Genomic DNA, 17,825 nt, shown 5'->3' on the forward strand with positions numbered 1-17,825 from the left:
TAGAGATAGAAAACAACTCAAAATCAATATAGATTAGTGAAAAGACCGAAGTTTGTATAATATTGTACAAAATTTAAAATTTCAGACTCACATGCGAGGTTCAGGGTTAGTAAAACAATTTGAGAAAAAAAAAAAAAAAAAAAAGATTGTAAAGGATTTATTTCAGATTCGTATATTTCAGACAATTGTAGTTTTATTTTCTCTGCTAAAATTATGATCTTATATCTTGGTATATAGGATTAGGTTTGATAAATATAATCGAGATCGAAAACTTAGCAGACTCCTACTAATTATTCTGCATGCAAAACATGGCATCACCACCACACGTCTCATCTATTTACTTGGATAACAAGCTAGCCACATATATATAGACCTAGTCAAACATTGTCGACTGGCCTAAATTGCTATAACTGTATATTCTTACGTGCATTTTCTTGACGAGTCAAATCGTGTTGTAGAGAAATTAATGTTGACTAAACTAATTAAATCTGTAGATAATTAATCAAGTAGTTGCATATCGTTTTCTCTTTTAAAGAATTCATGAGCATTTGGATTAGTGAACAAAGGTTGTGGCCGAGCTAGCTTATAGTTAAGACACCACAGATTCAGGACTAGTAATATAAGTGCTGAAATAGGCCAGCAGGTTAATTGGTTGTCTACCACAAATTTCAGCTAACTTATGTGGATTTCATGAGTGCATGTTTCTATCAGTTCGTACTTCATGCTACCAAAACCAATAATGAAAATTCTCAGAGGACCAGCAAAGGTGAAAAACATTCATTCTTCGATGGACCTTTTTCCACAATGTATGCAATTTAATTGCTTGACATGGTATTTATCGTGGATCCATTGATCATTAAGGTAATGTGGTACATATTTGGACCTGGAATTCATCACTAACAAAATTAAAGTGTTTTATTATACAACTAACCGGTTAACATTGTATCGAAGTTAGACATCTGATGCATAAAATGTCTTTCAAACTAAAATTGACATACGAGGTGCCCCAAAAATTTATGAGGTGAATTGGCATCCACCCATTAATTATTGATTGGTTCAAAGTTAACACGGATGGTGCTTGGAAGCGAGGGAAGGATCGTTCAAGTTATGGTGGAGCTTTTCGTGATTTTCATGGGGAGATTGTCGGTGCTATTTCATCATCCCTTGACATTCCTAGTTTCATTGCTGCTGAGGTTATGGCAGTGATCAAGGCAATCGAGCTTGCATGGGTTCGCGATTGGAAGCATATTTGGCTTGAAGTTGACTCGTCCCTAATTCTAAATTTTCTCCACTCTCCCCAAATGGTACCTTGGCAATTACAGGTGGCATGGAAGAATTGTGTGCATCGCATTTCAATGATGCAATTTCGTTATTCACATATATTTCGTGAAGGAAACCAAGTGGCTGATGCATTGGCCAATTTTGGTGCTTCAGGTACAGGCTTTACTTGGTTTGATTCATCTCCAAGCTTCGTTAATCAATTTTGTTTAAGAGATAAGTTGGGTCTTCCTAGCTTTCGTTTTAGATGATTTCTTTTGTTTTGGAATGCGGGATGTTGTCTGTCATTCCTCATCAGTAGTACTTTACTTCTGGAATGTATAGGATATGTCCTCTCATCTTGCTTGTATTTCCCTTTATTTGAATAAATCTTTTTCCTCAAAAAAAAAAAAATAAAGATTTATGTTACAAGATCAAATAGTCATAAGTATTTTCAAATGAAGAGATATCAATACGAAAAAAGTTTTTGAAGAAAACCTTTTTGGGTAGTCGTGGCAATATATTAGCGGTTAATCATATCTCCAGAGAACACGTGGCAACACATCACTGGAATGGTTGCACACGAGATACGACTGCCCCGTCCCCCATGGAAGAGTTTCTCCTCACATGGCGATGGAAATGCTCATAGTTCATATCCAACATCCGTGTGGACCTTTCCACATGGAGATGCTCCCCAAGTCTCCCTTAAAATCAACGGTCCTGATGTCCTTCCCACAATCCCCCAGAACCCCATCTTGACCGTCACTCCCAGTCTTGAGTCTTGCATGGGGGAGGCTGAGCTTGTCCCAGTCGTGTCCCCCAAATGCTGGGACACATTGCCTCAAAGGTGCTGCTATCGCTACCGACAAGCTTTGCTTTCCTTTGTCCATAATTCATGCAATTTTGAAATTAACAAAAGCCTTTCACATCTCTACTCCTCCTTTATCATCATTCTATATAATGCACCAACTCCCCACAGATGAAACACATTTCTCAAACTTGTCCAAAACACAAGCAGTGCCTGAACCAAAAGAAAAGAACTTGGCCATCAAGGAATTGGGTTAACTTACTGGTTTGCTGGGGTTTTGATCTGATTGTTGGGAAAAAATGGACAGCAAGAGCTATGATAATGATCTTAACCTCAACCTCAAGGCAACCGAGCTGAGGTTGGGGTTGCCGGGATCAGATGCAAGCGAAGATCAAGCAGTGCCGGTTCCCAGTAGTGCTTTAAACAAGAAGAGAGCATTGCCTGAGAAAAGTGAAGAAGTGATTGGATCCAAGGGGAACACTGATGATGCTGAAAAGATAACTGCTCCTCCTGCAAAGTAAGTGCTTGTTCAAATTAGTGTTTTGGAAAAGTAGTATTATGGGACTTGGAATATCATGCTTATATATTTTGATGTCTTGAACTTTCAGGGCACAAATAGTGGGGTGGCCACCAGTTAGATCTTACAGGAAGAACTGCCTTCAGGCCAATAAGATTAGTGAGGCTGAGACTCCTGGGATTTATGTGAAAGTGAGCATGGATGGGGCACCTTACCTCAGAAAGATTGATCTGAAGGTTTACAAAGGTTACCCAGATCTGCTAAAGGCTCTAGAATCCATGTTTAAATTCATTGTGGGCCAATACTCAGAGAGGGAAGGCTACAAAGGATCAGATTATGCACCTACTTACGAGGACAAAGATGGTGACTGGATGCTAGTTGGAGATGTTCCATGGGAGTAAGTTATCTTTCTCTTTTTGAGTCTTGAGTAATTCTTAAAGCACCAACTTTTTAGATCCAACATGTAGCACTAGTGTTTCGTTTGTTCATATACGAATCCACTCATGATCTCTTTTTTTTCTAAAAGATGGGATAATAGATAATAGTTGGTACTTAGTGCGTGTTTTCGATCTCTCTGCACTAGTTAATTGTTTGAATCCCATATACTTGTAAGTCCTCAATTTTTTTTTTTTTTAAATTGCAGAATGTTCATGTCATCCTGTAAGAAGTTGAGAATCATGAAAGGGTCAGAAGCTAGAGGCTTGGGCTGTGGTGTATGAGCCAGGGCAACCCATAAGAGCAGGAGAAGAAAAAATATTAAAGAAATATATACATCACTCAGGGAGAGATCAAAAATCTCAAAGCTCGGGTTTTCGAAGAAGATACATATTCGGATCTCAGTTTCCTCACTGACTCGTCGATCTTCTTTGGAGTTGTAACAAGGGATTATAGAGAAGCAGAGAGAATGTCTAGTGGATGTTACATAAGTTTGGCAGCAAAGATTTGTTGTGGGTTTGCGCATATGTGATGCTTTCCTGTTGTTTCTGATGATTCAGTCAAACCAAAACAGCATACAGCTGAGAGATTTTGGTTCCAGTTAGATTGTATAAATGGAATATATATGATATGTATCAAGTTTTGGTTTGCATTTATATAATATTGATGAATATATAGAAATTAAGTTATACATCTTTAACCTTGATGTGCAGGTTTTTCTATCCAAAGTTGATCAATTTCTATCAACTTCAAAAACTTATCCATTAGGCAAATCATGCATGTTGATAATGAACTTTTATTAAATGACTCATTAAGTTATTTCCATTAGGCTTAAGATACGAATCATGTTTTTGTAGGTTAAAAGGTAAGCGTTGTAGGAACACAATCAAAAACTCCACATGACAAGTTTAAGATTAGGAACAATTTGATTGGTCACTGTTTTCAACGATATGCCCCACATAATGAACTAGTCTAACTATTTTCAACTCTAAAATTTCAATTTTCGTAAGCACTACAAAACACTTCACATGATCATATTTATGGTTGCAAAATTGATTGATTCATGTTTCCTGGCATTTTAAGATATGGCTGTCTGTAAATCTATCCTAAGCAAACATGTCAGTAAGTCCGTGCTTTGGTAAATTAGAATCATCAAGTTTTTTCTTCATCATGTCTGAAAATCTTAACAAATGAATAGAAAATATTTGGGACTTTGTAATCATCACATTAAATAATTACACTCTTATGTGTACTGTGTACATACTGTTGATAATTAAATTAATTGGGAAGCATCTGACTGTTATGTGTTTTTTGTTTATGTTAGGTGCGATTTAATAAGAAAGTCATCTTTATCGAAGCACTAAAAACTATATTTTAAATTTTTAGATATGACTGGTTCAGATAGTCCTTGTTTTTTTTTTTTTTTTGAGGAGATTGTCTTTTATTTTTGTTGCGACTTATAATTGTGAGAGATCATCTTCAAATTAAATTACAACTTCATACAGTTTTTCTGCTCACCTCATTAGAAGTTGTAGTGCCTGCATCAAGGAATAAAAACTTGAGACGTTTATGCAAAAAACATGCCCCTTTTAACTGTTTTTAATAGAAATTAAGCAGCCTAAACATGCTTCCTAAAAAATTAAAAAATAGATAATTCACTAAAAATGCTCTACTTTATAACACATCATGGTGTTTTAGGTTTAGGACAAAAAAAAAAAATCAAATGGAAAGATAAGACTGATTAATATCCATGACTGCAAAGAATTCAGTAATGAAATTAGAAGCACATGGAACTAAAATCTAGAAAATAAAATGAAATTAACCCAAAATATTTAACTTCAGTAGTACTAGACTAGCCAACACTGTACAAGGGTAAACAACTCCAAACATGTATTGCTGGGAGTTTGTCTACCACTGCCAAATTGAGTGATGTTCTACAACAAACTGACCGAACTGCTTAGAAATTTAGGCTCTTTTGTTGAAGCATTTTTAATATGTATCGCCATTAATTGGAAGTAATTTTGGAATCCCATAGACTTTAATCATAAAAACTTCAAATGTGCTTTGTAAAAACAATTGAAGTGCTTCTAAGAAGCAGGTGTCAAAGGTTGTCAGTAAACTATGGCCTGTCAGATATTTGTTGGATAATTAGTATTGTGTGGTCACTAGTTCAAATATCACTAAATTTGAACTAAAATCATGAGTGGTGGATCTAATTCAATAGCTATCACTAATATTAATAGCTTGGTCCCAATTCACTTGAAAGTTCATGTCACTCATTCTATATTTCTATTGTCTTGATGAGTAACGTTTGATAAAAACATTCATATCAAAGGCATGAGATGTAGGGTTGGCAGGAGAAGTTGTAGTAGTTTTGCATTTCTGTAGTGTTTCAATAAAAATAAAAAAATAGTTATTACAAATCAATTCGTTTCTGTTTCAATCACAAAACTTTAGAAAATGAGTTTCGACCTAATAAATTGGTAAATTGATTGATTTCTTATTCAGTAGAGAAAAATAATCAAAGAATGCCAAATACTATGAGAGTATTTGTCTTCTCTATATGATCCAACAGTAAAAGGACCCACAGTATCAGGGCAAAAATAAATTACCAGCTTATATTTGAACAGCTTTGCCTATCAAAATGAGAGACATGAGTAGTAGCAAACAGTCATAAGCCCAACAAGGAACCCTGTAAGATCAGCTAAATTCAGCCCTTTTATTGTATTTTGAATACAATTGTGAAAGTAAACTATCCCTAGAGTTCAGGGTCTTCAAGAAGTCAAGATGTATATCACCTTCTAAGATAATGATTACCTTGGACTGTAATCTACAAGAATAGTTCACTATTTGAGTACCTATCCATCTGTAATCAAACTTTTGGGACCTATGAAAGAAAAAAATGGTGTACATAATTATGCTAACTATGCCAAACTTACATGGAGCCCAACAGAAGACGCTGTTCAGGTCTTGGGGGGAAGTATAACCAGCAAGGCATCTCTGGCAAAACCTCATTCTTCCTGTTTATATTTCCACCCTAAAGCTAAATTTTAATTCTGTAACAATTGCCGCATAATTTACAAGTCTGAAGCTGAGAATCTCGCAGTTCCAAGCTTCTAGTTTCACCTGATAATACAGCCCGAATTAGTTTGACATGCTGGACTAGACCCTTTCTAGAATCATCTTTTTTGTCAATGAACTTTTCTAGCAGAAGAAAATAGAAGCACAGGGGCAAGGGTAATCATCATTTCTTAGGTGGATCATTTGCTCATTCTCCCTCACTCGATTCCACCAACTTTTCATGGTAATTCTTATTTTCTGATGGTGAGTAATCAGAATTTTGGCTTTGCACTACCACCATTGAATGGCTCTCAGCATTAGTTTGCTCTCCTTGGTTCCTGGAGACATCCTCATGAGCTCTGTGGCTTGGTAACACATATGATATACCAAACTTTTGCCCATGAGTTAGTCCTGGGCAAACCCCCTGCAGACAGAACAAATTTTCAATGGACTTCAAAAGTGAAACTTTCATAATGCTCAAGCTTTTGCAGACTTAAATTATTTAAAACCATTTAATCAAACATGTAATAATATCTATGTTTTAAGGTAGCTTTTAGTTGCCAACTAAAATCAGTGAAATAAAATCCAATAGACAAGCATAAAAGGTTCAAAAAGAAAATGGTATGCAATTCTTACTTTTATTAATCCTGATATAGGAGTTGAATCAGAAAAACGGGAGTTAGATGGTAATGCAGTGCCAACCCTTCCATGTAAGTTATCTAGAGGATTAGTTGCAACATCTGATGCATCCTGTCTAATGTTGCTAGTATTACAATAAGCCCCAAAATATGAGCAATGTTCCTGCACTAAAGATATTTCAGGGGTTGCGGGCAATAGGTGGCCTTCAGTACTAAAGATGTACCTGTATGAAGAGGCAATTTCACAGCATACAGCAATAAGATAAGTGTGCTCCTTAACCTTTAATAATAAGTCAGGCACAACACAGAAGGGGTGGAAAGAACTTACTTGTATGGTCCATTATCAACAAGGTTATCAGGTCCCACAGCCAAATCAAAGAGTAGCCACAAATATTTAACCTAATTGGGTTGCATAAGAGAAAAGAAAAAGATAAATGAACACAAAGATAGGACACAATTCAAACCATAGGAACCGTACAATATTGGCAGAAAAAAAAAGGAGTTCAGAAACTAATCCAATACTACCTTGCCAGTTGCCACTAAGATATATTTAGGGAAGTGAGAACTACCATTCTCAAGCTCATCTTAAAATCTAAATAGGTTACTTTAATTTCTTATATATTTCCCCTAGAGCAATATAATAATAATTTCACTAAGAAATGTTAAGGTTTATCAAGAAAAACAAATCCTCAAGTCTGCTAAGGCAAAGCCAGGATAAAAAATAGGTATGCTTTAACTGTAAACATGTTCGTCACCTTAGTTATATCATTCATATACCTCCGCTCTACCCAAGAACTTAATAGATATAAGACACTTTTGGAAATCCATTATCCTAGTGTAGTGGATTTTTTAACCAAAACAATTTGGGTTCTACTGTCAATTCTAATTAACCAACATGAGTATTAGCTACAGAGAGAAGGTAATTTAAATTTTGTTACCATAATGATCTTCAAAACTGTACAGAGAACCAAGATGAAGACAGGATATTTGACATGTAAGTTCTTACTGTTTCGGCTAGAAAGAAACTCTCCATATGATCTTCCTGCTTATGGAACTCTACATCTGAGATATGACAATATCCACAGGGGCACCGTGCACTGTACTGTAAGCTGGCAACCATTTCACGTCCTGCATCAAGATACCTACAATGAAATACATAAGACATTTAAAATGCCTTTTTCTGAAGGTATTCTGTTTTTTAGGTAATAGAAATGCACATTTTACAAACTCCATTAATATCACTCCAAGTAAAATGTGCAATGAAAAGCTTAAAAAGGGCCCACAAATTTAAAGTTTATGAGCTTACTTGGGATCTCTAGTAGCTTTATAGAGCCAATATGTGCTCTCCATTAACTCTGGACGCAGCGGATAACTTCTTTGTCCATGCTACGAATAAATGTAGAAAGATTACAGATGCAATTGATATGGTAATCTAAAACATTACTGTGATATGGGTTGAAAATATTGATAAGAGTAAATTAATCATACAATTGAAATAAGAGTAAATCAAATCAAGGTTTAGAAAAGGTTAATTATAGTACCTGAACACTGAATGTAGCAAGATTGAAACCTTCTGGAGTGAAACCATATCTTTTCCATACACTAAAGAAGGCAGTATGAGTTCGAATTGCAGGATCAATATCTCCAGCTAAAACCTTCCAAAAGATAGAGTAATCAATCTTACAGAAACCTAACGAGCAAGTTCTCGATTATCTATTCTCAACTGTATACATATTATATATTTATATATATCTTAAAATTGGTCATATATTACAAACCTGAAGTCCTGGCCAGAATGCTTGCAAACTGTTAAACAATGGCCACACAACAGCAGCAGAATCCATATTTACCTCTACATACCTACACACAATTAAATTGAAGTGCTAATAAGTTAATGGGACTGTACAAAAACATGGTAGGATATAAAAGTTACAGCATTTACCAAGGATCATTATAAAGACAGTGCATAGCAGCGGCATAAGCTTCTTGAAATATGTACAGATATTCTTCATCTCCAAATAACAGATAGGCCTGAAATGATGTTACTGATGGTAAACAAGAATACAAAGAAAGAAACAAAACCCACCCCTTTCACATATCAATGTATTTACAGATCTTATAAGAACACATTTAGGCTGGCAGCAAAGATACTGTCTTTTACATTTTACAGTTCAATGTCATTTTTCTATGAAGACATATGGCCTGCACGAGTTATATTTGTCATGCAGAATCTTCAAATCAGAGAAATGCTCGGAATAGACGAATATCAAGTAGATCAAAGACATATTATGAAAATTAAACATGATATGCTAGCATGCTTCTCATCACCAAGTGAAATAGCAATAATTAGGAGTTTTGGACTAGTTTCTTTGCTAACATAATTACAAAAAACAATTGGTTCTCAATATCTTATTAATGGGCAATATAGTAATTCCAAAACTATGAGAAATTACTAAGGTGCCACTAACTCCCAGCTAAATGACCCAAAAGATCATCCAAGTACTGAAAACCAAGACTGCAAACTAGTCAACAATGACAATCGCCTATGAGAAAGAAGGCTAGCATTTTGCTTCCTAGATTTATTAAGAGCCAGGTCTTCTTTTAAGGGAAATAAAAGGCCTTCATCGTCACAAGACCATAAAGTAATATTACTGTAACAGGAGTGCTGTTTTCCAACAATCTAGCAGATAACTTATATGACGTGTCATGTTAAACCCAAAAGCTCCCAAAACATTAGTAACCCTTTCCTGTCAGATTTTATTTCTAGGAGCTTTTGTATCAGTCATGACTGACAAGCATATATATGATTTGGCGACCATAAGAACCTGATAATGCTATTTCCAACATGACAAATACTAGTTCAGGCAATTATGTGACGAATGATGTTTCAAATAGTAGTTCAGGCATTTTTGTGTTCAGAATTCCAACTGATGTTACACACCTTTAGAAGATACTCATAGAAAGAATCAATACTAGTTCCTATTCCAGCATCCTGCAAAGCAGCAAAGAAATGTAAGTATAAAAGGAAAGAGGGTGGTTAAAAACCCAAACGGATAGAGAGTACAAACACAAATAAAAAAAAGGTGGAAAGAAAAAACCACTAATTTATCCTATTAGTACCGCACATCCAGTGCTAGTTAGGAAGGTCAAACTAGAGGGTGATATTATTATTCTCAGTTTAATTTGGTGCAGAAGGTATGACAGCTAAGTGGGACAGTGGGAACCCTGCAGGACTGCAGGATTATAATCCCACCTTGCCAGAATGACCAAAATATTAAGGTGCACTCAGTGATAATAGATAAAGTGATAAACCATAAGTATTGGGTTAGGGTGATCAATCCACATGTAATCATATATCATGTGCTTAATGGTATGTCTGATTACAGATACTGAATTATTTTGTAGTATATCACAGCTGACCAGAGACCAGAGAAGCTTGATCAGTCTTAAGAAGAAATTACTCCACCATTAATTCCTCAATTTCACAATAATTAACTATTGTTATTAGGCTCAGCTTTTCAAACTCTGGAAAAATCAAGTTAGCCCATATCTTATTTGCACATTTATATCTATGATAATGAAGATAGAAGAACATCTAAATCTAAAACACAACTCCAAACTAATTTACAATGGAAAAGGGGGGAAGAACAACATTGATTAAATGATCAATAAAAACCTTTAGAAATGAAATTCCTTTTATATTACAATTGACAATCTTAATAGTAGAGAAACGATGTTGTAAGGTCCCAAAGATTTAGGCAATAAAAATAATATCCTAATTACTATCGCCAGCAATAGACATCCCAAAGATTTCCAACAGTACTGATGAAAGTCACATATACAAGATTTAGTGAAACAGTTCATCATGCCATAGGGTTGTTTAAATTCAGAAATCAATGAAGAATCTACAAGTCATGACTCATACATGGATTTTTCTTTGCTTAGTTTTCACAATTCTACATTGATATCAATAGAAGCTATGTAGAGATTGTTATTCATCTTCATATTAGATCTGTGCTGACTCATACTTATATGTTTCTAAACATAATCATGTTAGAAGGAATGTTACCTTCTGTGTCCATTCACCTGTAAAAACATTAATATGGGCACCAACTAAATTGAGCTTTGAACGGCGAGCCCAAAGTTCACGCACTGCGTTCTTGGTAACTTGTTCAAATACTGCAATTACAAGAAGATGGAAAAGGTAAACTTCCCCTTCCATAAGTAAAAAATAGAAACCAAAAAGGACAAATACAGTACAGAGGAAAAAATGGGGAAATTAAGGTGGGATATCCTAATTCAAGTAGCTTCTTTACAGACGAATTATGAAGGAATAGAGGTCATAATTACAACTTCAATACCAAACAATAAGCACGTAAAGTCGCTTATAACATATCGACCTGGCTTTAATATAAACTTTGGCCATAAAAGGCTGCGATAAAATGCATATTAATCTGTCAGTGAAGCCCAAGAGCAGGCACTTTAAGAAGACAACTAGAAGCCAAGAGTCCAGTCAAGATAGAAGGATAAAACTACTGGAGCGAAGAAAAGGTAGCTACTACTTACTGGGATCATTTGTCAATCGGCTGAGCACTCCAAATTCCAAACTCAAAGTCCCACCGCCAGCTGTTGATGTAATCTAAATAAACCAGGTTTGAATTTTCAAATTTTCAGCAAGCAGCAAGCTAAATACTAGTCTTGATATGATAAATAATTAAACATACAAAATAAATCAACTGCAGATAGGATTCTACATCTACACTATGCTTTAGCTTGAACAGGAAAATTTACTTGTTCATTGTCATAATACATGTCAGGACTCCGAGCATATTAAAGAATTAAGAAAGTTGCACATAAAAGAGACAAAGTAGAGAGCTTACCCTGCTTTCATGTTCATCAACTCCATACATTAGATTGACAGATCCAAAAGGAATTCCTGCAAGGCAAGATTGCTTAGAAAGGACACCTTTTTTCACATATAAGAAAAAAACTTTACATAAAAAAAAATAAAAACAAGCATATACGACACAACATACAGCACAGAGGACAAGGTGACCACTTGAATAACATAAAAAGAAAAGCAGTAAAGCTAAACAAGCAACAAAATCTAAGTCACGGCTGCATTCCATTAGAAAATAATGGCCTGACAGACCGAGACCCAAAGAGACACCAAAAACTGAACCCTCCCACAATTGTTCTACATCCTCATCCCTAGCTTCCACAAAGATTCTTTTGTTCCTCTCCATCCAAACCAACCAAAAAAATGACACATTACATCAACCATCCCTTTTCTTGCCTCCCAAGTACCTATATCTCTCATACAATAGGGCATTGCATGCGCCTGGATTATTCCAGTTGACATTAGTTCCCTATATAATTCTGGACACAAAGATAGAGCAACAGAGCGTCAAAGCAACACATGATCCGAACTGAGCTGCTCTTTAACACATCACACACCAGTGGAGTGAGAGGCACCAGAGGGGCATCTCCTCTGAACCAAATCACAGTAATACTTTTTTCGGAAGCTGAAAAGTATATTTTGAATATCAGTACTATAAATATGTGCTTTTGCAACTGTAATACGAAGTTTAACATTTATTATCCAGTAGACAATCATCTCAACTTCAAAGAGATCTTGTTTACTTGTTAATTATAATATTCAGCCATTAAAAAAAAAAACATACAGAAAATAGCAACCATTTATGCCTTCTTAAGCTTCAATTCCAGATCAGCCATCAATTTGTGCTTCTCAACATAAATTGTGCTGTGCTTATTTTATTACTATTGGTCTTGAGTAAAATAAGTCATAATCTTGTTCCCAACAGAATATACCAACACATGTTATCAGGTACCCAAAGTCATAAATTAGGAGCAATCCTCTGAAAAATTGGGAGTGATAAAGAATGCTAAATAATGAGAGTTCAACCTAAAAGATCTTGCATAGACTTTTGTGTACATTAAACAACAAGGGGTAATCTAGTAAGTAAAGTACACCTGAAGGAGTGTCGAATGCAGGTAACAATCGTCGACCTAGATCCTCAGCTAAGTTCAGCAACTGGTTGTCATATGTTGGAATTCTCATGCCCTGCCACAGAAGGGTGTAGGAATGATTCAATACTGACCTTCAAATTACGTAATTCTATGATTCTATACCGCTGCACTCCACTGGACTAATAAAAAGAAAGAACCTTAGATCATAATAGTATGCTTGGACAGCAAAAGCAAGAAATGCTATATTGGTATATACGGATATACCCTTCGTTACAACTAACCCATCCTCTTTTTTTTTCTTTATGGCATATATATATATACACACACAACCTTGCTCAGGTGCGGATATCCGCACCTAAGCAAAACGTACGGATTTCCCATTTTTACCCACTTTCCGATCATATTTTCACATCTTAACAGTTCAGTTTTTAGATCCTAATGTATAGATCATCTCTACAAAATTTCAGCCAATTTGATGATCTTAAGGCATCCAAAACTGCAATTTACATGAACGAACCGAATCTGTCGAACCGGAACCGTTCGTGTTTATAATGGTAAATTGCAGTTTTGAATGCCTTAACGATCATCAAATTAGCTGAAAATTTGCAGAATTGATCTATACATTAGGATCTAAAAACTGAACGGTTAAGATGTGAAAATATGATCGGAAAGTGGGGAAAAACTGGAAATCCGCACCTTTTGCTTAGGTGCGGATATCCGCAGCCAAGAAGGGCTGTGTGTGTCTATATATATATATATATATATATATATATCCTCTAAAGGGCACAGTCCCCTGTTATCTCATGGCATAAAATTATAATTCATGGAATTAAAACAAATGATAAATGCGACTAATTGTTACCGTAGCATAATCGCTTGCTATAAGATGTGCGGAGAGCAAACCCCCGAGGACCCGGATGGTAGTCTCAAAAACAGATACTGTCTTATTCTGCAACAATCAAACAATTCAAAGTTAGATGGACAAAGTCATTCATTACTAACAAAGTAACATGTATAACATTAACTCCATCCTATCATAAATGGATAAATATCATAAGGATACTAAACTAGTGCAAATACGTACATATATATTTAGAATCTACAATAACAATGAGATCAAGATCATGAGGAAAACAATTCAACGTCAGATATTCACAATAACAATCCACTACTATATATTACGCCAGATAATTTCACATGTAACAAGTCAAATTGTCATGTTCAAAATCATGTAAAATAACTTTTACAGGTCTTGAGAACTAGCCTCTTGGTATAACCTTAATTTGGAGTAGTTAGATCATAATACTGAACACAATGTTCTCAACTAAACTAATGAGATATCTTCCAGAAAACAAGAAATTAGGTCTATATCCAAATACTAATAAAATAAATAAACAAATAAATAAAATTAAAAAACTTTAATGCGATTCATGCATATAAGCCAAAACACAACATTAAAATCTTATATTTAAAACAGCAATTCAGAAACCATTAATAAGAGAGGAGCAGATAGATATCTACAAGGAGTGATAACTGATAAGAAAGACAAATACTATACTCACTATATTAAACTGAAGGTTTTTACCAATCCATTCAACAGAGGCAGCAAAGCGGTCCCGATCACCAAGTAAAGCTAGTGTGTCTAAAGCGTCAATCTGTGACAACAAAATGACAGACGCATTGCACAACAGTTTAAGAATACAAACATTAAAAACAAGATCGCAGTAGTACAAAATGAAATAATTGAAAATAAGAATTTGTGATTTGTATTACCAAAGTTAGGGCATATCCACCGAGGCTATCTTCACCCCCACAAGAATGAGGCCTTAATTCATCAAGTGGGAAAGCATGGTCCATGTAACCATTAAATGCATGATAAAACATTTCCCTGACCTACAATGAAAAGTACATATTGCCAAGTTATTTAAAAACAATGTTGTAAGAAGAAAACAACAACTTTACAAGAAATACAAAACTATATAGATACGTAAGTAAATATAGATTAAAGCTACTTTGCTTAATGTACTTGCAGCCTACACTCCAAACTTCCTCATTCTCAAAAAGAGAATTCCAAGAAGGATCGTCTCCTAAGATCTCGATGCTTGACACCAAATACCAACACAACATGAACTCTGAGACAATACCATCTTGTTTCCAAAACACCCAACTCTCTTTCCTTGGTGACAGAGCTTATTCTATAGAGGGCTATAATCCTAAGGGAAATAGAAGAACCAGTAATAAAATTCTAAACTTTATAGAGAATGTGAACTGCCGATTTTGAGATAAGATCCAGAACATGCCGAATCCCAGAAACACAGCATCCTCATATCCGAAACTTGTACTAAAATTTAATTAAAGATTAAAACTTTCTACATCATACTGAGCATTGCATCCTCATATCCCAAAGTTTTACTAAAATTTTATTCAAGATTAAAACTTTCTACATTCTACTGAGCACTGCATTCTCATATCCCAAAGTTTTTACTAAAATTTTATTAAAGATCAAAACTTTATACATGATACTGAGCTGTCAAAAGATCGCCTATCTTACACAAATTTGAAATTCCCAGAACCGAAAGGGCTCCAATTTACTCTAATCAGTACAAATTCCACAGCTTTTTCAAGTAGCAATCAAGCTGAGACTACATAAACCCCAATGTCAGATCACTCAAAGTAATAGGGCAGTGAAATCAAGCAATACCAAATTGAAAGAAAACCCTAATTAAATAGATTGTAGTTTAGGGGATGATTGGAGAAGGGTACCTCGTCCCTGAGCTGCTTAGCCTCCTCGGGAGTGACGCCATCGGCGAGAGCTGGGTGGAGGAAGATGTGGGAATATGCAGAGAGGAAAATGAAGAAGAGGGATAGGAGAATTGGAGCTGAGGGCATTGTGTTGTGGCTCTCTCTCTCTCTCTCTCTCTGTGAGTTTTGGGAAGGAAACACTAGTTAAAACTCTTGCCAACTTTGTTGAGTTTTACTGCCTCTGAGCCGAGCGCTAGTTTGATAACTTTTAAATAATAAAATAAAAATGAAAACAAAAATGTTCTGTGAGGGATTTTAAGATTTAGAGGAAAAAAAAAAATTTGGAGGTTTTTTTTTTTAAATTTGTTTTTTTTATTGAGATATAAAACCCGAAAACTGAAAAATACCTCAATAGAAACTAAGCCAACGAATGCTGAATCAAACCTTGCTTGGTTCTGGTTTCAGTTTCGGTTTCAGTTTGAGATTGTAAATTTCAAATCGGATATAATTGCTTAAATGAGAGAATCGAGTAATTATTACGTGGAATTGTTGTGTGGTGATTTAGGCCAATTGAATTGAGTTATTTTTGTGAGTTTCATTATTGTTGGGGTGCAAAAAATTATATTGAATGACCAATCAACAATAAGTTGTTATTGCGTGCATTGATGATATTAGCTCGAACCGCATGCACGTGGGATTTAGGATTATAAAATAATTTTTCTGAGAATCAAGATGTAAATCCGCTCTCGCCATTTCTCAACTGTAATCGCTATAGCCTCTGACATGTTTTCTTTCATAGTCGCCGATTGCGAACCTCACCTTTGTTTTGTAAAATCCAGTGGCAATTACAGTTGCTAGTCATTGTTTTCCTATCATATGTAGAAATTGAGGCTACGCGCCAATTCATCCTTCTACAATGAGAAGATCCTGGTAACTGATGGGGCGGGTGTATCCTATAAACTTGAAAGCTCATTCAGTTCAACAAAACTTTTCAAAACTAGGCTCATACATCATTCAGTTCAACAAAACTTTTCAAAACTAGGCTCATACATGAATGTATGAACCCACCCTAGCTCATCTCTCAAAACAGTTATATTACAGACTTCAAAGACAAATGATAAGCCAAAGTGACTAGATAATCTGGCTTTCATTAGTACCCCTCTGGAAGCAAGTGTGTGACTCGTGAATTGGATATATATATATATATATATATATATACAGATCCTATCCAGAGCGAGGTTAGGGTTTAGGGTCACTTTTCGGTCGCATATCCACATCTCAACCATTCAATTTTTAGGTACTAATGTATAGATCATCTCTACAAAATTTCAGCCAAATTGATAGTCGTTAAGGCGTTGATAATTGCCTTAAAGCTAGTACGGTTCAAGTTGGACAGATTCAGTTCGTCCATTGGTTTAAGCGAGTTAGAGACCTTAAAGACCATCAATTTGGCAGAAATTTTACAGAGATGATCTATACATTAGTACCTAAAAACTGAACGGTTGAGATGTGGATATGCGACTGAAAAGTGACCATAAACCCTAACCTCACTCTGAAATTTCAGAGCGAGGCCTCGCTCTGGATAGGATCTGTATATATATATGCTGACGAATATCCAAGTAGACATTAATTGTGTGACTCAAACCTATAATGGGATCGAGGACACCTGTTAAACTCATTCGAAGGTCACTGATGAGCAAGAGATTAAGTTGTTCTAGAATCAATTCAATAGATCTAAGCCATAATACACAAGTCATGCATAGTCAGAATGAGAAGATACACTACAGTTAATGCCATGCACAAAATAGACTACAGGAAATAGATCAGCATGGAAAGTACAGTACTGGAAAGATTTAGTCCCTTCAGTTATACACATAGCCTAGGCCTAGTTTCTCAACCATATTATAAGATCTAACTTTGAAATTCGAAACAGAGCATTTGAACCATTTTGTTCTACTACATGCATAGCTAATAGTTGTGGGCCGAGGAAGGATCGATCTCGGCCGCGGGGTTCTCTCTGCCTTGAATGCAAGGACTTTAGCACGGATCGGCCTTACCTAGCCGTAGTGCTGTGTAACTCAGTGATTAAGGTGAAAGTGAAGTGATGATAATTCTTTTTGTGATTTTGTATAAAGTAAATGACGTAAAGTAAACAACAGAAAATAAATAGCACAAACGAAAGTGCAGTAATGTAAAAGTGCAACAAATAAAGTGCAGGAAGACAAAGAACAAGGATGTAAATCGCAGGGAATAAAGTGCAGCAAAATGAACAGCAAAAAGATAAATTGCTGGAATGTAAAGACCGATAATGTAAAGTGCAGGAAAGATAAATACCGATAAAGAAAGCCATAAGATAAACACGTAAAAAATTGATAAG

The 17,825-nt window shown here is 35.4% G+C and overlaps 2 protein-coding genes across 3 annotated transcripts; one reads left to right on the forward strand and one right to left on the reverse strand.

Moving 5' to 3' along the window:
• Positions 1–2,227: 2,227 nt before the first annotated feature.
• LOC133710907 (auxin-induced protein 22D) lies at positions 2,228–3,706 on the forward strand. Its single transcript, XM_062137048.1, has 3 exons — positions 2,228–2,582; positions 2,674–2,979; positions 3,226–3,706. Exons 1-3 carry the CDS (start codon positions 2,365–2,367, stop codon positions 3,299–3,301), a joined length of 600 nt encoding a protein of 199 aa, XP_061993032.1. The 5' UTR covers positions 2,228–2,364; the 3' UTR covers positions 3,302–3,706.
• A 1,985-nt stretch (positions 3,707–5,691) lies between these two features.
• Positions 5,692–15,655, reverse strand: LOC133710225 (alpha-mannosidase I MNS4). 2 transcript variants are annotated; one of them, XM_062136237.1, is made up of 18 exons: positions 15,470–15,606; positions 15,258–15,348; positions 14,480–14,599; positions 14,269–14,361; positions 13,569–13,655; positions 12,710–12,800; positions 11,596–11,651; positions 11,282–11,354; positions 10,785–10,894; positions 9,657–9,707; positions 8,658–8,746; positions 8,494–8,575; positions 8,257–8,370; positions 8,022–8,101; positions 7,722–7,857; positions 7,044–7,114; positions 6,714–6,939; positions 5,692–6,501 (listed from the first exon to the last, which is right to left on the reverse strand). In XM_062136237.1, exons 3-18 carry the CDS (start codon positions 14,588–14,590, stop codon positions 6,286–6,288), a joined length of 1,686 nt encoding a protein of 561 aa, XP_061992221.1. In that variant the 5' UTR covers positions 14,591–14,599; positions 15,258–15,348; positions 15,470–15,606; the 3' UTR covers positions 5,692–6,285. The 2 variants fall into 2 exon arrangements, with proteins under 2 accessions (XP_061992221.1, XP_061992220.1); XM_062136236.1 differs by lacking the exon at positions 15,258–15,348 and having other exon boundaries at positions 15,470–15,655.
• Positions 15,656–17,825: the final 2,170 nt, after the last annotated feature.

The sequence above is a fragment of the Rosa rugosa genome, chromosome 5, assembly GCF_958449725.1.
Source record: "Rosa rugosa chromosome 5, drRosRugo1.1, whole genome shotgun sequence".
Classification (NCBI taxonomy): Eukaryota; Viridiplantae; Streptophyta; class Magnoliopsida; order Rosales; family Rosaceae; genus Rosa; species Rosa rugosa.